Source organism: Centroberyx gerrardi, chromosome 18, assembly GCF_048128805.1.
Source record: "Centroberyx gerrardi isolate f3 chromosome 18, fCenGer3.hap1.cur.20231027, whole genome shotgun sequence".
NCBI classification, from domain to species: domain Eukaryota; kingdom Metazoa; phylum Chordata; class Actinopteri; order Beryciformes; family Berycidae; genus Centroberyx; species Centroberyx gerrardi.
This window is the reverse complement of record NC_136014.1, coordinates 25,830,060-25,855,876: the sequence shown is the minus strand read 5'-3', so window position 1 is coordinate 25,855,876 and position 25,817 is coordinate 25,830,060. Positions and strand designations below refer to the sequence as shown.

The 25,817-nt window shown below is 40.3% G+C and overlaps 2 protein-coding genes across 4 annotated transcripts in view; one reads left to right on the top strand and one right to left on the bottom strand.

The window, feature by feature from the left end:
- The first annotated feature begins 405 nt into the window (after window positions 1–405).
- LOC139920323 (snake venom 5'-nucleotidase) lies at window positions 406–18,705 on the top strand. Its single transcript, XM_071910320.2, has 9 exons — window positions 406–983; window positions 3,658–3,880; window positions 6,893–7,081; window positions 10,544–10,741; window positions 11,591–11,745; window positions 11,912–12,020; window positions 14,387–14,536; window positions 15,280–15,480; window positions 16,026–18,705. Exons 1-9 carry the CDS (start codon window positions 630–632, stop codon window positions 16,199–16,201), a joined length of 1,755 nt encoding a protein of 584 aa, XP_071766421.1. The 5' UTR covers window positions 406–629; the 3' UTR covers window positions 16,202–18,705.
- Window positions 18,706–20,688: 1,983 nt separating this feature from the next.
- Window positions 20,689–25,817, bottom strand: part of snx14 (sorting nexin 14) — a 33,375-nt gene continuing 28,246 nt past the window's right edge. For 2 of the 3 annotated variants that reach the window (XM_071910312.2, XM_071910314.2), the window contains 3 exons: window positions 24,177–24,268; window positions 23,375–23,431; window positions 20,689–20,863 (listed from right to left, as the gene is read on the bottom strand). In XM_071910312.2, the coding sequence (XP_071766413.2) occupies window positions 20,843–20,863; window positions 23,375–23,431; window positions 24,177–24,268 (170 nt within the window). In that variant the 3' untranslated portion in view covers window positions 20,689–20,842. The remainder of the gene's footprint in view (window positions 20,864–23,374; window positions 23,432–24,176; window positions 24,269–25,817) is intronic. The other variant, XM_078289815.1, reaches the window with a different exon arrangement.

Here is a 25,817-nt window from a genome sequence, read left to right as displayed (position 1 = left end):
AAAGGAAAAACGCAACAGCTATTTCTGGTTCCACCTCCAGATTTTCAGAGGCATTTCCATGTTTAAACTGCTCCCCCCCCCCCCCCCCCCCCCCCTCTCTCTCTCTCTCTCTCTCCCTCCCTCTCTCTCTCTTTCTCTGTGCGTAGAAATCCTCTGTACACACGCCTCCAGCGCGTACTTTGAGTAGAAGAGTGTCATTGTAAATGTGGAAAAAGACATAAATAAAGGGGAGCAAACACAAGAAAAGGGCATGTAAGGAAAAATACCTCAACCAGCCAGCCATCTCTGGTTTACTCCTCCACACTTTTAGAGAGGCGCCTCTCTCTCTCTCTCTCTCTCTCTCTCTCTCTCTCTCTCTCTCTCTCTCTCTCTCACACTCTCCTTCTTTTCTACAGTGGCGATGAGAGTGTGCGTCAAAATCCTTCATACGCACTGCTTCCAGCATGTAGTTTTAGTAAAATAGTGCCATTCTGAATCCTAAAGGAGACATAAAACGGATTAAAAAAGGGAAGAGAGAAGGAAAAGGAACGGATCCCGGCGGGTCATGTAAGGAGAAGCAGCTCCTCACCTCCTCCAGCAGCCTCCGTCTCTGAGGTTTCCAGCTCCAGTGTTTTGCGCACCGTGGGGAGATGGGAGCGCTGCGCCCGGGCCGGAGCGTCCTGCCGCGGCTCTGCCTCCTCTGCCTCTGCGTCCTGCTGGACTTCTCCATCCTCCGCTCGGCGGCCTGGGACCTGGTCCTGCTGCACACCAACGACGTGCACGCCCGGGTGGAGGAGACCGACAAGCGCTCCGGGAAATGCACCAAGGGCGACTGCTTCGCCGGCGTGGCGAGGCGGGCCGCGAAGATCAAGCAGATCCGGAGCGCGGAGCGGAACGTGCTGCTGCTGGACGCCGGAGACCAGTTCCAGGGAACCGTGTGGTTTAATCTGTACAAGGGCGCCGAGGCCGCGCACTTTATGAATAAACTGGATTATGATGCCATGGTAAGAGGCCGAAATCAACTGTAATTGGATTGGGATTTACTCATATGCTTCTAACGCTTCAGGATGGCAGGAGTGACGATTTGTGGTTTTGAGTTATTTGTTGGTTTCAGTGTCTGTGATGTCTTTACTAGCCTGCATGTTGTTTTATGTTCTCATGAGGATTTTAAACCCGGGCTGCAAACCAGACTTCCCTCAGGACAGTAAAGTTTAAAGTTGAAGTTAAATTGCTCTTTAATTGGTGGTAAGTAGCGTTTGTTTACCAGCAGCGCAGTCCCCATGCTTTATGGATCAGCTGTTAGTTTATTCCTATTTAAAACAGCAGAGAATGGTAGAAATAGTCATTTCTGCTTATTGCAACTTACCCTAATGGAAAATCACTATAGTGTTCCCTATAGTGTGTCTCTGATACTCAGTAGTGAGTTTATAGTGTGACATTATTGTACTTTATGGTATTTTATTTCCTATAGTATCACTATAATATTCCTATAATGACTTATAGTGTGTTGCTGATACTCAATAATGAGTTTATAGGCTACTTTATGGTATTTTTAATTCCTATAGTATCACTATAATATTTCTATAGGAGCCTATAATGTTGTCAATTTATAGTGGTTTAGTTTATAGTTATAGTTTTTTTAATCTCCTATGATATCACTATCACATTCCTATGATACTCAAAAGTTTTGCTGTGATATTTGTATAATATCTCTCTAAAATGATTATAAGAGTGCTATAGTTCTTTGTCATGAAGGTACACAAAGGATTAAGATGGTAAGAGGGAAATATAATGTTCTTTATATCTTTGGATATAAGTTTGTTGTCGAACCTTTTGGTCTAACACGAAAAAGAACTAAAGTAACCCTGTAATAAATCTTAGGAGGATACTGTACAAATATTACAGCGGATCCATAAGTCTTTTTAGGAGCTTTATAGAAATATTATAGTGATACCATAGGAGATTAGAACATACAGTAAGGTACAATAAGATAACTATAAACTCACTTTTGACTACTGCAGACACACTGTATGTCTCTATAGTAATATTATAGGAAAATTATATTAAGAAAGCTATATGAGGGGCTTTGGGTTCATACTTTTGTCTTAGAGAAATCAAACATTACCAAACCTGTTGAAGAAAAAAAAAGAAGTTTTAGTGTTAAACGTGGATGAATCAGTCCAGTAGCCAATGACAAGTAATTTATAGTCTTGGGTCTCAAGGCCTCAGTTGGTTTTAATTAGTCTAATAGGAGTGAGTCAGAGGGAAATGGATAATGGATCAGCTCTCATGGGAGACATTGATTTGCCCTCTGGGACATTTTTTTTCCTGTTTGCAACAGAATTATAGGGAAATGGTTTTGGATTTCCAATCTTGAATGGGATAATTGAGACTGAATGCTGTGTTGTTATCTGTTGAAGAGTTTTACCACAAAATGATTTATCACCATGTGAAAAATGTGACTTTGACACACAATTCACTCTCAGCCGCTGTGTCTAACAAACCTGAGCTGTAACTTTATCTCTGCATGACGGACTTGTCTGTCTCTTCTTCTGTGGTGTTCATACCAGGTAAGAACACATGAAGAAATATCTGAATATGAGCATCAGTCCAGACTTCATTTTGTTCTGCTAGGCTTTCCAAGCATGAGGAACCTGCATCGTCTCCTTCTACCCATAATCCCTTGTGGTACGGGGTGGTTTCCTGAACCGCACCGCAGTTCTCTTGTTAGAGGACTGAGACTCTCGGTGCCACCAGAGTTCAAAGGTCATCGTTCTCACCTGGACAAACCGACTGACCTGCAGGAGGAAACACTGCAGAGTTCAGATAAAACGATCAGAACAAGTTTTTTGTTGTTTAATTCAAATCAGGATGATAAGCTTGGCAAGTTTTGACAGTGTTCCCATGCAAGTCTGAAAAAAGAATTGGAAAATGTCCTTATCTAGAAGTTTAAAAAATGATTATAAAAATAAGAATAATATGATTACCCAGCAACTATCAGTATACATCATATTGAACATTATCTAACGAGACAAGAAAGGAATGTGGGGAAAAGTCACTCAGTTAAGGTTAGTCACTCAGTTATGTGGGAAATCATTTATAGTGGTGTGAGACAAACACACACACACACACAGACAGTGTGTGTGTGTGTGTGTGTATAAGTATAATCTGATAGCAGAAGTCTTAGAAAAAGGAACTGTGTGAGTTCAGTGGTTTTCTTTGGTGCCTCATACTGGGAAAAAGTAAGCAGATTTCTATCAGATGATGGAAATTGAATCCAACCCCAAAAAGAGGAAGGAAGGTCTACTGACTAAAACTTTGTTTTATTGTCTCATAAATGATAGATCAGTTGTCAAAATGTCAGTGTGTTTGTATCTTTCCATCCAACAAAGACGAGTAATCAAAGGCTGCAGGGAAAATTTAAAGAGCTGTTTTTGCAAAAAAGATAGAAACCCGTTTTGGAAAGTAAATCATTAGCTGAAGTTTTATCATGCAGTATCTTCAAAATCTGGAGGATCCAGTCTGTACATAAATGTGTTATTTTGTTAACCAAGGACTTGAGCTACCTCCGATCCTTTGAATGGTACTTGATATTTTTGAATTTAAAGCGTGTGTCCGCCCCTTTCATCAGATGGTGGATGTCTCAGTCAGTTTTTCGTCTCTGTGTGTGTGTTTCAGGCGTTGGGAAATCACGAGTTTGACAACGGCGTGGACGGCCTCATCAAGCCGTTCCTGCAGGAAGTCAGGTGCGCCGTGCTCAGCGCCAACATCAAGCCGGACGGCACTCTGGCCCCGACGTTTGGAAAATATTATTTACCTTATAAGATACTTAATGTGGGCAGTGAGAAAGTGGGAGTGGTGGGATACACGTCACAGGAGACTCCTGCGCTGTCGCAACCTGGTAAATGAAACTGAATGGGCTTTCTTTCTGTCTGCCTGTGTTGTCTCTCTCTCTCTCTCTCTCTCTCTCTCTCTCTCTCTTTCTCTCTGTCTTTGTCATGTCTTGTCATGCTTGTCTAATCTAAAGGCCTCCAGATTATGAATATTACAACATATGATCTGATTTACTCTTTCTCTCTTTCATGGCTTACAGATTTATAGAATAAGCTGTTTTTCCACCAAACTGTCAAGCTAATTTTAAGCAAACCTTTGAAATGCAAATTAGGTTGAAGTGAATAAATTGGCTTCCTGAAAGTAGTTCAACCAGGAGACTTAAATCATTTGAATAAATGAATTCAAGTCAGACTCAAGTCACAGTTTTAATAGCTTGAGACTTGACTTGATGCATGAAGAGAAGACTTGAGACTTGACTTGACTTGGGTTCTGGTGACTTGGGACTTGACTCTGACTTGTACTTTGATGACTTGAAAAGGTTTCTAAAGTCTTGACTTGAGATCTTGTGTTTGTGTAAATGACTTAGATTGAAAGTGATGAGATTTGTTCCAGCAGACGACTGAATTTAAATTCTGTTTTCTGAATTTGTATGGAATGATTGAATTTATTGAAGTTGAAACTGATTATAGAAATCAAACTCATGATGCTCTTACCAAGTTTTTATCCTATTAAAACCATACTGCATAGAAAAGTCCTAGATATTTAGTTTTCTTTAAGATATTAAATTGATACTGGACTCTTGATTTGTTCTGACTTGACTTGCTGTTCTACATTTAGACTTGAGACTTGACTTTAATGACATGGACTTGACTTGGTAATCTACATTTAGACTTGAGACTTGTGCCTCAAGACTTGGAAGTCAAACAAAGTTGACTTGGTCACACAAAATTAGAAACATTTTTGGCATCGACCCCGTCAAGCAAAGACATCTTCAAAGGGAAAGAAGGAATTTACCCACAATCAGTTAAGAGAGGAAGAGAGGAGAATTATGGTGATTAGCTGATCTAAGACAGAGATATTTTAACAGAGAAGCATTGGAGCAAAAAGGAAAACTGATGCAGGCAATCTCAAATCGGAAAAACCGAGATCAAAGGAGGGGTTAAAATGAGAGAAATTTGTTGTGAACTCACCAAAGTGCAAAAGTGCAAGGAGAAAAAAGGAGAGAGAGGAGAAAAACAGCCTTTTCTTAAAGTCGTCAGCTTGCAGAGCATAACAGAGAGATATTGGCAGCCTATTATCAGGAGTCAGAGAAACACACTTTTGCCTGGCTGGATTAGAGAATAACAAGGGAATGCAGAATCAAAACATCCAGCAAGAAACTTAACGCCCTCCACCATGCTGGGAATATAGTGCGGTTTGAATTTAAGATAATCCATGCAAAATATAATAAAGGTGCATACAGTAGGAATAACCATAGGAGGATTTTGCAATATCTTGGATGTGAGCAAGCTTGTCCTTGCTCCCTCCAGGGAGAGAGGCTCGCATTTTAATATCGTCCAAATTAATACCCAGAAATCCTAGGGATCTGCAGGAGCTAATGGTTTGGCTAAGCATCCGTACAAAAAACATGAGAGGCTTCCCATTGGTTAAGGGAAGTTATTGATTATAAAGGAGTTGGATGTGCTATCTAAACATGGTGAAAGGGTAACACTTTAGATGAGGGAACACATATTAACTATTAACTATGGGTTTTCCCTCAATAGTTTAATAATTTCTCTCAATAATGTGATACTAGCACCTTATAAGCCCCATACTGAGCAAAGCAGACTAAAAGCCCAATTCATATGCAAAAACTTCTTTACTGACTGCTGTAAGCACTAATTATACATACTAAATACTTGAGGGAAAAGCTATAGTTAATGGGCTATACTTGTAGAATACGATTCTGCATACGATGCAGAATAAGGTGCTAATAAGTGGTTTGTAATGACTAATAATGAACCAAAACACTACTAATATGCATGTTAATAAGCAATTTATTAATAGTTAATATGTGTTCCCTAATCTAAAGTGTTACCAGTGAAAGTATCAAAACGCACGGTCGCCAACTAAATCCACACAATCCATATTAGAAAAGCGAGCCTCTAAACGAGCCGTTTGGACTTCCGTAACTTTGTGGCGTCACAAAGGTTCGCTCATTATCATTTCTGTAAGAAATAATAGACTAACAAAGTGTTTTTTTCAAAGCGGTCGAGCGGTCGTCATCGTTTATTACCGGAGAGTTTTCCCTACCTGTAGCCGCCGGGCCGCGGCGTCTCACGTTTCACTCTCGAAATGGTTAGCCAATCGGAACAGAGGGATCGTTAATATTAATGAGCCTTAAAGACACGGCGACAGAAACGGCCTGTTCTTGGTAAGGCTCAGAGAGATGCTGGAAAATGAACGTGGAGAAATGGATTGAGAGTGTTTTTGGTTCATGACACCACACACACAGCTTTGAATGGACCTCAAGACACAAAATAAAACTCTGGAGAGTGGAGAATATGGGAGCTTTAATAGGAACAGGTGAACAGGTGTGAAGAGGGTGTGGCAAGAGGTCAGTCTTCAGTCGTCAGTTTGAACTTTCACCTAAGATACAGAAACATCACCGACAACATTCCAGGAAGTCCAAAGCCACTTTTCGACTGTTGTGCAATGAGACTGAACAATGTGTTGGGATGGTTATGCCAAGCCTACATCAGAGTTTATTCAGCAAACGTGTTTCCGTCTCTATTTATTGCATAATTTCATAACTCCGTGAAGTTTCTGTTTCTTTGTTTTCATGCGTTTATAAACTTTCCATTTTATCAAGGCCTTTCCTTTGTGTTGCTTTTAATGGATCTTTGTTGTTGGTTTGTTTTACCTTCTGATATTTACTTGTAATAAAAAGTGCATTACAAATTATTATTATTGTTATTACATTTCTTTATTGAGCATGCATCATAATTTGCATAAAAATACTTGGATGGAAACCCAGCTGTTAATTCAAAGTTCAGACAGTATTGAAAAGAATCCCTCTAACCTGTTTGGTGTGTTGCAGGACCAAACCTGCGGTTCGAGGACGAGGTGGGGGCCGTGCAGCTGCAGGTGGACAAGCTGCTCACGCTGGGCGTCAACAAGATCGTCGCCCTCGGTCACTCCGGCTTCACCATGGACCAGGAGATCGCCAGGAGGGTCCGGGGGGTCGACGTCGTGATCGGAGGACACACCAACACGTTCCTCTACACAGGTACGGAGGGGAATAACACTACCGGTACTACTACTAGATTCCTCGGGACGGGACGATCCGCTTATCTCACGATACAATTTGATACACGATATGAGGCTCAGGATTCAATACAACCACGATACGATGTAATAAATAAAAGTTCAGTGACAACAAAGTCTGACTGTGCAGAATTCTGAGACTCAAATCTTTCTAGCGATGCCATTGGCTGCTAGAATGTAAACAACAATTTAAAAATGTCATTACAAAGTGACAATAATAGAATTTGGATGGAGAGCTTGTGAAACTGTGATGGTCAAGCGTCTCATTAGTGATTACTACAGCAGAATAACATGGAGCTGATATCACCATTCATTTTTCTGACCCACCACACGTATTGGCGCATTTTTGTATTGTAATATATTGAATTTCGATATATATCGTCTCATCCCTGCTATACATGTATGGAGGCTACTACGTTTCTTTAGGTATTGAGGTGAATAATACTACTGGTACTACTACTACACTGCTCTATACAAGTATGGAGGTGAATAATTCTAATTCCGACCAACATACCAAAAAGCTTGTCCAGTCACTGCTTTTTCATCTCAAGAACATTGCAAAAATCAGATTCCCAAATATATGTCCAAAACACGCTCCAACCCAAAAAAAAAAAAGGGGTGGATTTGGTTCTTGACAGTAGGACAATAGGTAAACAAAGCTGTTTTACCTTCACTTCATATACGCAGAGAACTCATTCAAGTCTGCATGTTTACTGCAGATCCGTCCTAAATTTCAGTGATACAGAGAGGATTATAGATGCTTTTATTTCATTTCCTTTTTAAGGCTTTGCATGGCCTGGTCCCTAGTTATTATTCCGGTTTTATGAGCCTGCATGCAGCCTGAGATCCTCAGGCAGGAAAACCTCTGACTGTTCCTGAGTCCAGGCTGAAGACTAAAGGTGACCAGGATTTTACCGTCTGGGCTCTCACAGGCTTTGGAACGACTTGCCTGAAAAACTCAAATTTTATTGTTAAACCTTTTGTAATCTTTCATTCATTTTCATCCCTGTTGCATTGTTTGTCTGTTTATTTATTCCATTTGTTCTATCCCTATGGCTGGATATATTCATTTTATCTTATTTTATTTTACTTCTAATTTATTGTTTTACCTCATCTGTATTTCTGTTTTATTGATCCTTTGTCAGTCTTTTATCTCCGTTTATCTCTCTCTTACTACTACTACTACTACTACTACTACTACTACTACTACTACTACTACTACTACTACTACTACTAATAATAATAATAATAATAATGAACTGAAGGGTTTCTGCTAAATATACAATATATGTCCACTTTGGGAACAATATTGTCATCTGATGTTCATTGCTCAGTATTTTTATTTAGTAGAACTTGATTATATCATCTAATCCATGAGTTAATTTTCATCAGAGTAGGTGTCAAGTTTTAAAATGTCAGAAGCTGCTGGATCTTGTCAGTGCGTTTTGTTCTTGTTCCTCTAACCTCCTCCAACACTGAGTCTGCTCAGCTGTGTCCTTGCTTTCGGAAGGGAGGAAACTGAGTCTTTGAACCGCATGTTTCACCAGCCGTTTGCCCCAGAGTAAACACGCTGTTGGACCGCATAAATAATGCTGCAGTGTTATATATAAACAGCAAGGAGTAGTCACTGGCCGAGCCGAAGAAACGTGCTGTCGGTCTGGACCTCAGCACCATAGAAACTCAGGGAAAATAAAGACGTTTTTTTTTCGAAACAAAGCACATGCAGTGTGGCAGTCTGTGAGAAGTGCACAGACGCTGCAAAACTGGCAGCTATGTCGTTTATTTCCCCCCAAAACCTCACCGATGACTCACCAGATCCAGAGGACTTGGCACGGTGTTGGTCATCAGCAGAATGGATGGTAATGTTGACAGCCGTACAGTTGTGAGTCTCGCTGTGGGCTCTGGCTGAGCCAAGTCATTCTTTGGCGAGGAAGCGAGTTGTTGTCTTGAAGCTGAGACTAAATGATGTGTTCAAGATCTCCCTTCAAGCGACTCAGTTTAGTCTTCACTTCAGAGGAGACAAAGTTTGCAATCAACTTTATTCCTTAGCTTTTGTTTTCCTTTTCTTTTCATATTCTTTTACTTATCTTCTACTTTCCCCCCCATTTATTTAACATTTAACGTTTGTTTTATTAAGGAAGACACTTTGGTCTTCCTTGCACATGTTTTTTTTTTTTTTTATGACTTGTGTTTTTGCTCTCGTTGGTATACATTATGCATATTTTGTTTGAATTACTCTTTTGTGCTAAATAAAGTAAAAAAAGAAAAAAGTGACGCCTTGACCTTGTGCTGTGCATACTGCAACCAAGTGTGTCAGAGAGCAAAGAACACAACATTCTCTGAAACAATGTTCTTGGATGAAATCCATATGTGCAAGAACGAACCGTGCGTTCACACTGAGAGCAACACGATCAACAAGTCACTGGAAGTCCATTCGTGTCCTGTAGAGCCGAGCGCCCGGGGGAACTCGGGTGACGTGTGGACGCTCAATAAGCGATGAACTTTTCGCGGTCATCGTCCGTCAACAGCCGATCAGACTTTTGTGCTTACTCGTTTCCCTACTGATGTGATTTAATTCTGCCCGGCAAGCACAAAATGGAGGAGTTGATAACGGCCATTCAAAGGTTCCCATCTTTCTAGAACTTCCATTTGAAAGACTACAGGAGTAAACGTCTCAAAAACAATGCTTGGAGAACGGTTGCATCCATCCAATTTGAGAAGAAAAATTGCTAAAATAACCATATTCGCTAGGGTATAATATCGCCTGGGACGTCCAGTGATTTGTACTAATTGTGGAGATCGTTTGTGATTTTAATACTGTGCAAATCTTCCATATATAAGTAAAAATTTTGATGCAAATTACTGATCCCCTGATAATGCTAAACCTGTGCAAATCGAACTCTCAGTAATTACAGCCATTATGTACAGTATATTTATGACGCAGTTTCTTTCTCTTCTAGACGCACTATGATGAAAAATGGAGGCAGTAGAGGAATCTATAGAGGAAGGTTTTGAATACATTTTTGGCGCAAACTCTGCTGTCACCTTTTTGCTAAATCAAAAAGTGACAAATAGTAAAATCTCGACTCCATACGGATGCATCTGGGACACCAGTGATTTTGGCTTATTTCATTATTCCAGAGCTCGGGGGTCATTCATTGATTACAGGAGGTCCCTACATAATACTTGCACAAATAGGACATAAGTTTCATCTAAAGCATGTTGTGGTGAAGCGTGGAGGCGGTCGACCTGCTTGTCTACTGTGTGGCAATGTGTGAATGAACTGTACTGCACTTGTACGTCTTTTTTATAACTGTATTGTTGTCAGCAGGCCTCTCTTGAAAAGGAGATATTGATCTAAATGAGACTTCCTGCTTAAATAAAGGAAGGAATTGAGTAATGACTGAATCATCTCTCCGGCCAGGTTCGCCTCCCTCCTCTGAAGTCCCTGCAGGACCTTATCCCTTCATGGTGAAGTCAGCAGACGGGCGGGACGTTCCCGTCGTGCAGGCCTATGCCTTTGGAAAATATCTGGGTTATCTCAAGATGACCTTTGACGAAGCTGGCAACGTGCTAAAGTCAACAGGCAATCCCATCCTGCTGGACAGCTCCGTCCCACAGGGTGAGGAGCGGAAAGGGCAATAACACTTCATCTTTTAGCTTCATTGGCATCAGTGCTGTTTTAGTTTTAATACGTCATTTCCATCGCATATTGTGCGTTTTGTTTATTTTTGTTGTTTTTGATGTGATTTGATTTCTGTCGCCTGATTTACCTCCTTGTTCTTTGTCTTGATTTTTTTGCCTTTCTGTTCTCTTATGGGCTGAAATGTTTTTATAAGTCACTACAATGGCAGCTGTGTATGGACGGAAGAGCATTTCTAATTTGCTCTCCCCACCCAGATTTTCTGAGACGGTGCAGAGCTTTAAACCGCCAACCTTCTGGTCACAAGCCTGCCTTCTCTAACTTCTAGACGACCTCTATCCCCATTTAGGCACATTTAGGCATTTAGCTGAGACTTTTTCAGAGTGAGTTGCACTGAAGGCAGCAGGTTGGGATTCAGTGTCTTGCTAATGGACATTTCGCCAGGACACATGGCTGATGATGGACACATGTTGGCCGTTGTGGGGTTTGAACCGATATTTCTGGATTGAAGCCGGTAGAAAGCTTCAATCCAGTTCCAAAGAAGCACCTGTACTCACTGTTTCCCGAATTTGATTCTTGTCGGGGTAGAAAAACATCTGAAACTGCATTTAGACAAAAGGACACTAAAACTCTCCTGGGAAACAGCTACCAGACACCTGGTGTTTAGAACAGCAAATGTAAAAGCTTTCATGGAATGGATATAGGTTGAATCTACTTGAAACTGTTGTGTGATATCAATTGGCGAGAGCGTCAAAACGGACATTTATTTACATGAAAATGTTGTGGATTATTACTTGAAGTCTTCTAAAATTGACTGATTCTCTCTAGATCCAGCTATTCTTGCCGAAGTGGAGGAATGGAAGAAGCGCCTGGCCAACTACTCCTCTCAGTATGTCGGGACGACTCTGGTCTACCTCAACGGGACGTTCGAAGAGTGCCGATTCCGTGAATGCAACCTGGGGAATCTGATCTGTGATGCCATGGTGCGTATTTTACTCTGAAGGCTTCTCATGGATCATTAGCATTGCAGTGCCCTATGATAAAGTATTTTTTAAAGGGTCAGAGAGTGAGTTAATGTCACATTCGGTGTGTAGAAGATTAGAAACTGTGTGTAACTGACCAGATCTGTTGTCTCTCTCTACCATTCAGGTTCAGAACACCATCAAATTTGCTGATGAGCTGCAGTGGAACCACGTCAGCTCCTGCCTCTTAAATGGAGGCGGCGTCCGCGCATCTATCGACGAGCGCAGCAGGAACGGTACGTTGGCGATTTTACTTCTATGGAAGTAAAGGTACAACACAGCAGTAGGTACACAGAGAAAGGCAGGACTAGTCAGAACAAAAAGAGTAAAAATCTAGGCTGAGAAAGTGAATGATTAAGTATTCTTTCTCAACAACTACTGACGAAGTTCCCTTGAGCAAGGCACCAACGCCCATAGTGTTTTAGTGTTGTACACTTTGACCCCATTGCTTGATTCCCATCCAAACCATGTCCTGTCCAATCATGTGCCATGGAGTCTGAAAAAGTCTTAAATTATCTAAATGTTTGAATATAGCTTTTATAGGTCTTATTATTTCGCTATGTTATAACTGGTTTTAGCTTTTAATTAATGGCGACCTTACACCAAACGACTTTTCAAGCGATTTCACTGCCGCATCCAAATTTCCAATGTCGGAATAAAATCAAGAGAGTTTTGCTAGAGTTGTGGCGCGCTCCCGTCATCTCGATCGTTCGGTGTAAGGTCAGAAAACTCAGTCCAAGTCGTCTTAAGTCCGTCTTTTTCTCGTCTTGACGTTCCGATAAAATCGAACATGTTTAATATTATCGGAAGTCTTTAGTCTTGGCTCATGCAAATAGTGGTGTCAGACTTTAGTCTTTTCAAAGTCTTCTAGTGTATGATAGGCATAAGTTTAATTTTGGCAGACAAAATAAGGCAAATGTCATGAATTATGTAGTTTCACCAAAAGATGTGAATGGGATCAGCGGTAGTGTCGGTTGTATTTTCTCATGTTTTATTCAATTACTATCACTTCCAGTTCGCTGTTTTGTTTTCACATCTGCTTTAATGAACCCAGATGGTCATTAGGCTCCGAAACAATTAATTTCCTTTTTCTCATTCTGCCCATTTAATAGTTTTAGAGCTTTGATTAGTGATGTTCAACTGGCTGTTCAATTGTCTGCCAGCTTCTCATTTCTTCATTTCAATGGTTGTTTAATTGGACTTAAATTTAATTCCAGTAATCACTGAAAAGGTCTTAAAAAGTCTTAAATTTGGCTTTCTGAGAATAGTAGATTCACCAGTGTGTTAGCTCGACTCTGCAAGTACACTGATGGTCTGTGTGCATCTATAGATAGTGAGATGAGCTGCTGCTGTGCAGCAATTACAGCCGTTTGACACTTCAAACCACAACAGGCCAATTTTAGATTATGGTGAAGACAGACAGAGTAAGATAAGTACACACACACATTTTTTTTTCAGTTTATCATGTCCTCTTTTGTTCTTAGTATCCCTTGTTTTATCATCTCTTATTATTTATCTGTATTTACATCTGCCATTTGTTGGACACTTTCATTCAAACCATGAGCACCATGAGTGCCATGACAGTTTCGGGAATCAATCCCCTGACTTCGACAGTGTTGGTGCCTTGCTCAACACACAGAGCTGTGTCTTTGTTTTCTCTAAAGCACTTCATGATGAGTCTGTTTGTTTAAAGCATTTTATGAATACAATTTGACTTGACGTGTTGGTTATCATAGCTGTCGAGTTGGACAGTCCCTACCCCCCCCCCCCCCCCCCCCACACACACACACACACACACACACACACACACACGCACACAGCTACACCCAGTTAGATACACATTCACACCACAGTCAAAGGCACACATACATGTTTAGCAGGTTGTAGTTTTAGTTATACAAACATTTCTCAGAGACAGCTGCTCTGGAGGCAGATGTATCCAAATTAGACTGAAGCCCTGTGAAGAGTTATCTAGGTTAGCTAGTTAGCTAGCTGACCTTCCAAGTTCAAACTAGACATACTAGCCTATAGCTATCTAGGTAAGCTAGTTAGCTAGCTGCTGACCTTCAACATCATGATGCCACATAAGTGGATGAAAAAAAGTCATTGCCATTTATTTTATTTTTTTTTAACTAACATTTTGACCAGACTTCCTGCTTTGCCATTCAGGTTTGCCAATTAGCTAACTTAATTCAATTCAATAAATCTTTATTGTCCCCGGAGGGCAATTCTGGTGCAGCATAAAAAACATGGGAGAAACATACTGTACATACGACAACAACAAAAACACTATAAACAGCAAGTAATAACAAACATCAAGTTAGCAAAGTGCAATGAGTATAAAAAAGTGCAAGTACTAGAATATGCAAAGTGCAACAATAAAAGGTGGACTATAATTGATGGTTGATGGCAGCAATTGCCTTAGGAATTAGCTAACTTTGGCTCCGCCCACTGAGGTTTAACTCAACCAATGACATTATTTCTGCCTCCAGAGCAGCTCTGCAATGTTTATCTGACTAAAACTCCAACCAGCACAAATATATGTCCTTTGGTTTTCTGTAAAGCACTTTGTGGCAGACCTTGTGGTTGACTTGTCGTTCAGGTACGATCACCATGGAGGACCTGATCGCCGTCTTGCCCTTCGGAGGAACCTTCGACCTGCTGCAGCTGAAGGGCTCCACGCTCAGGAAGGCTTTTGAACACTCGGTGAAGAGATACGGCCAGAACACCGGAGAATTCCTACAAGTGTCCGGTATCAGGATTTTACACCCATTTCCATCTGTATATTGTCATTAGGATATAACATCTCGCATTTATAGGGAGCAGACGTGGGTGAAAGAATGTCGGGAAAATAAACACAGTCTCAAAATGTCTGGACATGAGCACAAAACTGAAACAGCAATTTTGGACACACAATTTGTGATGATTACATTCCTTCACCATGAAAGGATTATGTGACAATAACATGAACTGGACACATTTTCTCCTTTTCATCATGTTCAAACATTGGCTAACAGTTACGTTTAGGCAAATAAAACAACTTTGGTTAAGGTTAAGGTCAGGTTTAGGTCATGGTTAAATAAGAAAAACCTTTGCTAAAAACTTAAGCTTCAGTCACATACACTTCACTCTTGCCATGAGTTGGGAATTGAACCTGGGTCATGGAGTTGAAGGTTTCTAGTCGTGTCTCCCTCACATAATCTTCTCGCAGTGGGAAAACACATTTTCTTGACTCTTCATGCACAGAGCAGGTATTTGAAATTGAAGACATCTTGCTCATTTCACGAAATTTCAGGATACCAGGCTCCAAATAATGCCAAACCTGCTTGGGAATGCCAGACGAGTGGGAAGTGATACGATGCAGTGACTCCAAGAGTTTAGACTATTTGAAAGTCACTACTACGAGATACTAAGCAAACTAATGACATTACTTTGACATTAATAAAACACTGCTCACCAGGGCTGAAGCTGCCATGTTTCCATGTCCTCCAACAGGATTTCATGTGGAGTTTGACATGTCCAAGGAGCCGTGGCGGCGGCTGAAGAGCCTCAGCGCCCTCTGTACGAACTGCCGGGTTCCTCAGTACGAACCCGTCGAGGACGAGAAGGTTTACAAGGTGGTGCTGCCTTCCTACCTGGCGGACGGAGGAGACGGTTTCTCCATGATCAAAGAGGAGAAGCTCAAACACGACAGCGGTGAGTCTTAAGACTGCTGGTTTTGTTCGTTTTGCTCTATGGGAAGTTTAAGAAATGCTTCGTATATCAGGCATGGATTCAGCAGAGAAACCTGAGATCTGTCTAGCAGGTTGGGTTCAGTTTACCTTCAGTTCAGGAAGTGAACTTTCTTTAAAATTCAAATTGTGATCTTGTCATTTTAAGGTTCCATCTAATACTTTGGTCAAAATTCAGTTTCCATTTTGCAGCTCTGCAAAGAGTTTTTTTAAATGTGACTACATTTCCATTTTTAGAAATGTTTTGTTTGATAAAACGTACAAATTATAAAGGTTGTAGTAGTTTTACTTGTATGGAACATTTTGGACACAAAATATCATTATCTGAATTTTATCATTAAATGTTTTAAAAATCTGGAGGAACCAGCATTTGGTCAACCAAAAACTTAGTGACTTACATTTTTGCTATCTGTTTTGTAAGAGTATGTGTCACTTTTTTCAAATGGTAAAGATTTGATTTTGGAACCAAACACTTCAGTTCTTTTGCTTTTTTTTCCCCTCTCTCTCTAGGGGATTTGGACATTTCTGTTGTGGGTAACTACATCACGGAGAGGAAGAAGGTCTATCCATCTGTTGAAGGACGCATCAAGATCTTCAACTCAGCCTGTGGACTGCAGGGACGCTCTGCTCCACCGGTCCTGCTGGTTTTACTGGGGCTGCTCTGGACTCTGTGTGGGAGCGTTTAAGGCCAAATTCACTCAGGAACACAAGACGACAGAAAGGAGTTTTGTTTTTTAACCAGATTTGATGTTTTCGTTGCCGGTAAACTTGAAAAACAAACAGCTCCGGCGGATATACAGAGCTAAAACATCCTCCTTTATGAAAATGTGCTTTGACTTTACTTTAGATTCTATTCTACCATCGTTTCAAAGCATAAAGTAGACAGTAAAGGGAAATGATATCTACAGACGCTAAAGCTCGGCTTGGATGGTGTTGCAAGTACAAAACGTGCGTATAAACCTTATATAAATAAGGCAGCAGATTGTTTTTGTTCTCATATAAATCCGATTGGGAGTGTCTCGAAACACTGGGTGGGGAGTTTTCTTTCCACAACAGAATCCAGGGTGGAAAGTGAGTTTTGAAAGCCACTAATCTCAGCAGCTGATGAAGGAATTGTTGAGTCATTGGTCAAATTTACTGTTAGGCCATCTTCCCCTGTTAAGTTCTGATGTTTAGGTCAAAAATGGGTTCTTCATATATTGTGCTCTGCAAACGCATCTTTAAATATGGCTGTAGTTCCATTTTTGAAATGTTTACATGGGTAAAAAAGTTCATATTAGTTTTGCTGTATGGGATATGAAGAAAAAAACTCAGTATCTTCAAACTGCTGTGAACACAGATGGAGCCTTACTTCCAAACTCAGAGTGTATCAAAAGACTTTTGGTGTGCAAAGGATTTCATCATCAACATATTAAGAAATAATTGGGAGTGAATTGCAGTTGACTGATATGACACACGCACTGCTGCTGAAGCTTACTCAGAACAGGTTTAACAGACCTGACCCACACAGTAGTTGTGAAGAATTCTTAATGTTTGTTTAATTTACCTGTAGTATCAGATGGGTGGGGTTTACCACATCGGGACAGTTCAGATGGTGTCAGGTAAGTTGTCAATCACAGAAAAGTATACCGAATTATCTTTTCAAATACTTCCCTGACATTGTCTAAACTTGGCACAGTTGTATGTGGCAAACCCCACCCATCTGGCACCTGAAGAGACAAAAACAAACCATGAAGTCTTTGAAGAGTTCTGCTCCACCATTTGAAAAGTGTGACACCTACAAAATGACCAATTCCTCCAAAATGAACACAAATAATGCTACTTTTTTAAAGGATAGCAGGTAGCCTATGTCGTTGACTGACAAAATTACAAACTTTATTTTAAAGATATTGAATTATAAACTTCAGGTAATGATTTTTTTTTCTTCCAAAATAGATATAGATTTTGTTTTGCTATTTTTTTTTAACTATTTAACCCAGGTTTGAGTATCTTTATGATACACAAAATCCTTAATAATAAATATTTATCCAGGTCGTTCTGACCAACTGTAAATCAAGCCAAGTGGTAATGGGGGTCTGCTATCTGAATTTCAGTGTAAATACTCTCATCTTGCTTTAAACACTGGGATTCCTCACGATGCTGAGCGGGTCCAGCGCTGCAGCTCAGAGAGCAGATGAAGGGTTTCTCTCCATAATGTTATAGGTGCTTTCTGGGACGATGAAAAAATTTCTTAAATTCATTTGTAAATATTTAAAAACAACAAAACAAATGTTGATCTTTATCTATCTGTAAAAACGTAACAAGCTCTTCAATATCTTAACATATACTAGTGATCCATAATGTGCTTTACCTTCATGCCAGCAATCATTTTGTAGGAGCCGGTGTCATTATTTTCAAATGGTGGACATCATATTTTTGGAATTTATTCCACACTGAAAAATACAAATTATGCAAAATGTTTTGCTAATGAATTGTCTCCAGATATGCTTTTGCTACATGGAGAGATGGACACCAAAAGTTTTGCTAAAAGGTCAAATACAAATATTATTTGGTAAGAAGAGAATTTTTCAAAAAGTGTTCATGTAGCCTATGCTGTGGATAACATAAAGCATCATTCATTATAATGCCGTTTATGAAAAAACTGAACATTATTGTCACTTTTTTTAATGATAAACTGATGAATTAACTACACTATGTCTGGCTCCTTTTACACCACACTGACAGGAAGACTCTAATGTGGTCTTCAGTCTTCCCGTTGTTCCTTTAATTTTGCAGAACTTTACTCTGAATACATTCAATATACAAGTTTTTGGGAGATTGGTCAACTCGCCTGTTAAGTGATGAGAACAAAGATGCCAAAATGATCCATGTCTTTCTATGGTAGTTAATTCACTTTGGTGCTCCATGCTAACACTTTAGCATACACTATGTTGAGTGATAGTAGGCAACTAGGATTATCCAAACTAATTAGACTTACCTTTTAGTAATAAAAAGTTGTTAGTGGTTTTATATGGTATATGGTTTTTATGTTTTTTTTTTTTTTTTTTTTGGTATTTATATGGTATTATATGGCCTGTAGATTCCTCAGTTTTAAAAATGAAATATCATTAACTCAATATAGCTCATTTACTCATCCACTGTGCAATGATTTTTATCTGTACAGTCTCCCATCGCCCACCACATTCACTTCCTACAGGGAAACAGGGACTCTTTTTCAAACTAGTACTAATTTTTGAATATTTTGTGTAAATTCTGCAAATCTGCTGCTCAGAACTGCCCGACTTGGACCGATATCGTTTGAGATTATTTACCATTTAGCTTTAAAGCTGCTACAGGTTCTCATTTGCTCACTCTGGAGTTAATGCTGGTAGACTATCACTCAACATAGTGTATGCTGAAGTCCATTTATTCCATTAAGAAAATTGCTATACAAATGCAGTAGTTATTATTATTAGACAGCAGGGCGGCCTTCAACCAGAGAGCCTGAGTTCAAATCCCCATGTTGGCAATTATCTGCCCTGCTGAAGTGCCCTCGAGCAAAACATTGAATCCCTACCAGTTGCAGGGCTTCCTGTTCTGTAGCTGAGCCTGACCTCTGACCTCCCTGTGGAGAGGGACAAGAGAAAAGAGAGTTTCCCAGCAGGGATCAATTAAGCATCACATTATTAGTTGTAGCATTAAGTAATCCCCATATACTTCACTTCAGGAATAGAAACTGATATCAACAGTGTTTAGTTAACACTTAAAGAGCAGAATTTCGCCTTAGCATCCATCTGAGTGGCAGTAGTAGAGTTTTCCATCCTCAGCAGGGTTAATAGAGCCGCTGGGTAAAGCCTCTCTGAGCCCAGGGAACAAGGCCTTCTCTGTGTCATGGATCTCCCAAACAACACTACCTTTTTTTCTAATGAACGGCTGATTAGTCGCTCCATTGGGCTCCGACACAGCTGGCATCGGCAGCACAGAGAAGCGTTGCCAAATGCCCCCAAACACCCACACTTAATGGAAAGTATTCCCCCTCCCCTCTGCTTTATTTGGAGCGCTGCGAAGAGATTAGCACAGCACCGACTTGGCAGCTATATGATACATGGAAATCAGTGCGGGTCATACGCAGGACGCCGGTCGATTTTTAAATTTAAACTTTTTTTTTTTCCACCTCAAGGCAGCGGCCAGATGGAAACGGATGAAATTTGAATATGGATCCGCCATTCTTTGTGCGATTAGAATGCAAAACGTTTTTGAAAAAAGGCGGGTGGATAATCTGCAAACGGAAACATAGATCTTGACAAGCGCTCCTTAAACTCCTTACTGCCATTCTCTTATAGCTTGCTAGCCAATGAAAATAGCAGTATCAGGATTCACGCTTTCAACAATTCCAAAGTTTTTCGTACTCTGTAGCTCGTATTTTCGGTAAATCTGTCACAGCCTGAATGCAGCATGTAAAGTACCGATATGAACGGGTTTCTGGATGTGGGAGAGGAGGAAGTGTGTGACGCTGTCCTAACCACATCTGCTTCCCACCAGACAAACCCAGAAAGAAATGGAAGTGATCAAAGAGTTTCGTTTCAAAGTGAGAGATCCACCGTTTCGCGTTAACAGACGTGGGAAAATAAAGCTCATTATGAGTCGGCATTAAAGTTATGAGACAATTGAAGTCCTTGGCTGACAAAGTAGTTGTTTCCGAGGATGCGATCATCTGTGTTTTTGTAATATTGACTGATGAATTTCAGGTGGCACTTTTTTTTGGCAAGGTGTGATCTCAAAATTGTTCCTCAACCTGAAACAGATTACACAGACTAGACAGAGACAGAGATAATTTTGAATACCGAGTGCCATGTAACTCTGTAACTAAGTTGAACTGTTTTGACCCCAACATGTTAAAATGTTAAGAGTATGTCATCAAGGAACAACTGAAGAGTTTGGTTTGATCAGAAATGACTGATAGCACAAAATTAAAACAAATTATGGTACATGAAAAGGATAGTAAGCAAGTTAAATCCATGGCTGACAGAATCATCAAACTTTTACTTTTACCTCTATATTTTAGCAATATTCAATGATGAACTTCAGGATTTGGGGTTTTCCCAAAGCAGATGTATTGTGTTTTAGAATTGAACTCTTCAACTTTAAATCATTAATTTTGAAAGAAAGCACAACAGACACCAGACAACTGCAGTAAACTCAATAAATATATATCTTTATTAGTCGGTAATATACATCGGGAATGCTGAGAGAGTCCCAGAGACAGTGGAATTTGTTAAGTATTGCACTTCCATAAGCCGGGATATGAGACAGCTGGTATATAGTGTACATCCTCTGGTTCACTGGGTTCACGGCTCCTTCGGTCCCTGCTGCGGAGAAAACACATTACCCATCAACCATCTGGCCTCATAGCTTTACATTTGTGCTGTTTGTTCACTCCTGGGTTTTTTTTTGTTACTTCCATCTGCAGACGATTTTTAACTTTGGTAATTTCAAATGTGACCAAGTGCAAGACGTTCAAATTGGGGAAGCACATGCAGGGAGAGCGAAAAAAAAAAAGGGCTCCAGTTGATTTAAAGTGTATTTAGAGCCCAAACACAGCCGACAGTTTCCAGAATCTTCCTCAGACTGAGTGTTTTGTGCTGCTGCTTCCTGTTGGGAACGCACCGCCACCTCACACTGCTTTCTTGACTGTGAGGATTTTGTAAAAATGTAAAAATGTTCCTTCCTTGCGCATTCAAAAGCCAAGTTTAAAAATTCAAGTCACACTCTGGTCCTGGGAAATTTAACAGCGATGACTCCAGTACCGTACAAAAAAGAAGCATACATTTTTAGCAGCTGGGTGGGAAATGAGCACCAGGCCATAAGCAGGTAGATTTTCTCCGTCTGCTACCTCGGCCAGCCACTTTGGCAGGAAACCAGCCGCTGTTTGGAGGCATTATCCTTTTCTAAAACACGACTTGGCTGGAAAAGTGCTGAATTTTGGCATTCACCAGCCGCCGTGTTCTGCTGCAGAGCCAAGAAGTAGATTCCTGCACCGAACTGGAGGCACGCTGAAAGTGCTGTGCAGTGGAAATGTGTGGCAGTGACAGTTCATGTTAAATATCTTTAATCTCCCTGAGGGGCAGTTTGCTTCACAGCCAGGAGTCGGTGAGAGCAAACAAACAGTACAAACTCCATGATCCCAAACCCTCAGGATCAATGGCTGAGAGAAATACACTGAAATACTGAGGCGAAGCTTATTCACAGGATGATGAATTCATATACATGTAAGTTACAGTTAAAGATAAGTAAGTTCACATGATTATGCACATTGAAACTTAAAGAATAGCTGAGTGGAGACAGAATTTGTAGCAAATAAAAGTGCGATAAAAAATAGTAATTATTCTTCTTCCCACTGTGTTGTATCTACTGCAGATGCCTAAATATTTTGACACAAACTGAAAAAGATGCGGTCAGTCACCCCTTCCTGTAAACAATGTGAATCCAAACCTGGTTCAGTTGTGTTTGCTGAACAAGGATCCGAGCAGAGTAATGCTTAGGATAAAGTCGAGTGGTTCTGGCCGTTGTGTAACTGAACTGAATTAGGTCATTCATCTTTACAGCAGTAGTTACAGGAGCTTCCGTGGGGGAGTTTTCCGCTCTATTTAGTTACATTTTTTTTTTTTTTTTTGCACGGTTTTGTGGTCCAAAAGAGGCAAATTCAGGTCAGTCACGTTGAGATGATTCACTATTTCACTATCAAACTCAGAGGTGGGGACTCGAGTCACGTGACTTGGACTCGAGTCATAGTTCTTAATTGCTTGAGACTTGACATTTTTATCCTATTAAAACCATATTGCATTGACAAGTCGTAGATATTTCATTTTCTTTAACATTAAATTGATACTGGACTCTTGATTTGTTCTGACTTGACTTGCTGTTCTACATTTAGACTTGGGACTTGACTTGAGACTTGAGCCTCAAGACTTAAGACTGACTTGGGACTTGAGCACTTGAGAAAACCATTTTCTACAAATCTCATCTGTCCAGTACCTAATTACTTAAAGGAGGCCAAATTGCTCTATTATACATTTTACAACAACACCCAAAATCTCCTCTTATTCGAAGATCTACTGTGCACGTTGTCGCCACTGATGCATCATGGGACGATACAGCGTGTGTTCTGGTTTAGCCGTAATGAACCGACATCTGAGCAGAGCAACAATTCCCCACTAAGCCTGTTCTAGTCATCAGGACGCTGTCAGGGCTAAAACTCAATTAAAATCTATTTTAGTGCTGAGTACTGATGTCTAGAAACTATCATGCAACACTCACTCCCTCCCCCAATGCACACACACACACACACACACACACACTCACCCCAATCTGAACATGCATATGCACATCATATACACACACTCACATGCATAAGCTGAATAACTCATTTTTAACCATATTTATACACTATTTAAACATTACGTCTCCTGTTCTTCTCAGCTTTCTTTTTCATGAGCCTGAACTGGTTTTAACCTTGTTTTGTAAAGCACTTTGGCTTACATTGTTATATGAAATGTGATATATAAATAAAATTCAACTTGATTTACATAAATGCACATGCACAAACACGTCCATTCAGATCTTTTTGCAGTTATAGTACAGATGGTTTTAGTAATAAACTTAAAAATCGTTGTAAAATCTGCAAATAAGCGAGCATTATTCCAGTGCACAAACAAAATCCTACACCAGAATAAGCATGAACACACACACACACACACACATATATACACACATCTGCGGCCGACTAAACACACACACTCCCATACGTCACCGAACATAACACACACCAAGCCACGTCTTCCTGTGTTATCCCTGTACATTCCCCTCTGTCAGTTGTTTACCTTGCCGAGTTCAGGAAACAGCTCCTGCATGGCGATGTCCAGCAGGACGTAGGTCACCTGAGGAGACACGTGACATCACAACACCAAGTTCAACTCACTGCTAACGGTCAGAGAGGCCGGCGTGAAGCCAAAAGGCCGTGGGTTCGATTCCCCTCTGCCCCACACAGTCCATGTGTTTGAGGAGTTTATATCCACTACAGTTTGACAGATGTGGGTCTTTTGAAGGTCGATAACCTGCTTTTTTGATTGAAGCTGCCGATATTTTGTGCTGGTATCCAATATTTTTAAATGAAATTGATAAATTCCATAAAACTTTAAAGTATTTAGTGTTTCTCTCCAAAATGTTATTCTTGGCAGGATGGAAAAGCCTCTAAAACAGCATTTATCATTGTTTTTATTCATATTTTATTGCTCTTATTGCTGTGTTCTTTTTCTTTATTTATCTTGTGTTGTGTGTTTTTATCCCTTCTAATGCTATTTTATTACTTGCTCTTATTACTATTATTTTTTATTACATTACTGTGAAGCACATTGAGCTGCTTGAGCATGAAATGTGCTCTATATACATACACACAGGTATATTTCACTTGACTTTACAGCATGGGGGATCTTTTTTTTGTCCCTCCGAGGTTTGTTTGTTTTTCTCTCCGTTTTTTTTTTTTTTTGCTTCTAAATTACATCAAATTTCAAGGCTATTCAATATTCAATACCGCAGAAAAGATTGTGATTTTTATGAAATATCGCAATATTATCAAATATCGGCCCAAGCCTATTAGATACAGTCCTCTGGTTCGGGGTTTACCTGCTTGTTGAGAAGAGGCTGCTGGAAACCGTCAAAGAGAAGCCGGATGCCCTCATACTTAGCCTCTTCACCAATGCACTTCCCCACGAAGTCTGAAATGACACACACACACACACACACACACACACACACAGACACTTAGCAACCCCTTCAGTTTGGTGAACATGTCAGCACAATATCTTTCCTACATGAGCCAATTCATTTCTCTTAGCATGCGTCTAAATCCTTGGCAGGGTGTGTTTGGGTACAGCCGGCACTTAGCTGAGGACAATGAGGAAGGAGCGGTTTACAGGATATTATTATTATTATAACTCCATGACCGATTAGGTGTGTTTGGATGCACACCAACATCCCAGTGTGTTGCGAGGCAGACCTGGCCAAGACAGCAGCAAATAAGTAGTAGTAATAGAGCAATTAAACATTATAAAAGACAATAAAATAAAACAAAATAAAACCGTTAAATACATCATAAAAACAATAAAACAGTCAGTTAAAACAGAGTCACAGAGACAAGGAGCATTGAGGAAACTAAATAATCAAGAACAGAGTCCGACTGACTTGGATACCATATGCTGTGTTTAAAGCTGCAATATGCAACTTTTTTGACATTAAAATAACAATAAATAGGATATATTCTACTTTATCAGTGTGTGTTCGTGCCTAAATCCCCCAGTTTGCCTGAAATTGGCTTTTCAGTGACGTTGGGACGTTTTGGGGCGTAAACCATTTCCTGTGGGCGTGTCTTGTGGGCGTGGCCTGCGGTCACAGCAACAACAACAACAACAATAACAATGGAGGAAAGCAGGAAGAAAAGAAACGACAGCGAAGCTAAACTAAATTCAGAAACACGGTGAGCATCGGCGTCAGATCGGCTGTGGAGGCTTTACGCTGCCGGTGACCTCAGCCTCAGGAGACATGACATCATCAAGGTGACTGACAGGTGTTTTGGGGCGCGGACTTGACCAACTGAAGAGGAGGAGGAGGGCGGGACTAACAGAGGAATGTTGCATATTGTAGCTTTAACCTTTTCATTTTCTAGAGGAGTTGCTGAGCCTGCATGCCCTTTTTCCAATAATCTGTCTTCATACTGATATTCAGACAAATATTTTTATTCATACTTTATATAACAGGGAGTTTAGCCAAGCAACCAACTAACTGAACTAAACTGGTTGTTATTCCAACTCTTGTGGCGATCTTTCCTGGTTTATATTCTTATTTACGTGCACTACTTTGGAGGAAACTTATTCGTCAGTACACATTTATTGGTAGCAGTTGTATAAAAGCCATAATACCCTTCAGGACATTCTTTACTGTGATTACAGGGACTTTGTTCACTCATATGCTGTACAGAAACTTATCTTTTAGTTCTGTATAAACGATTGGTTTTCACTTGCTTGGAAAGAAAATGTTTATCATGCACACGAGATACTAGAAACTGGAAGTGTATTTCTGAAAGGACACGTGGTGAAATGGGGACCACAAAGACGCAGGTTTGAATCCGCAGACCAGCTGGAGGAATCTAAGCCGGGGGAAGTGAAAAGAGGAATAATCTCCCTTTCTTTAACCAGACCGTGAGACTTGTTGTTGTTTTTGTTTTGTTTTTTATTTAACCTTTACTTTACCAGGAACTCCCACTGAGAT

Bases quoted from the DNA above. Each gene is read 5' to 3' on its own strand.
- LOC139920323 (XM_071910320.2), top strand. From the start codon at position 630: ATGGGAGCGCTGCGCCCGGGCCGGAGCGTCCTGCCGCGGCTCTGCCTC. The intron at 3,881-6,892 runs GTAAATGAAACT...GGTGTGTTGCAG, and splicing joins TCCTGCGCTGTCGCAACCTG to GACCAAACCTGCGGTTCGAG. The intron at 7,082-10,543 runs GTACGGAGGGGA...CTCTCCGGCCAG, and splicing joins CAACACGTTCCTCTACACAG to GTTCGCCTCCCTCCTCTGAA.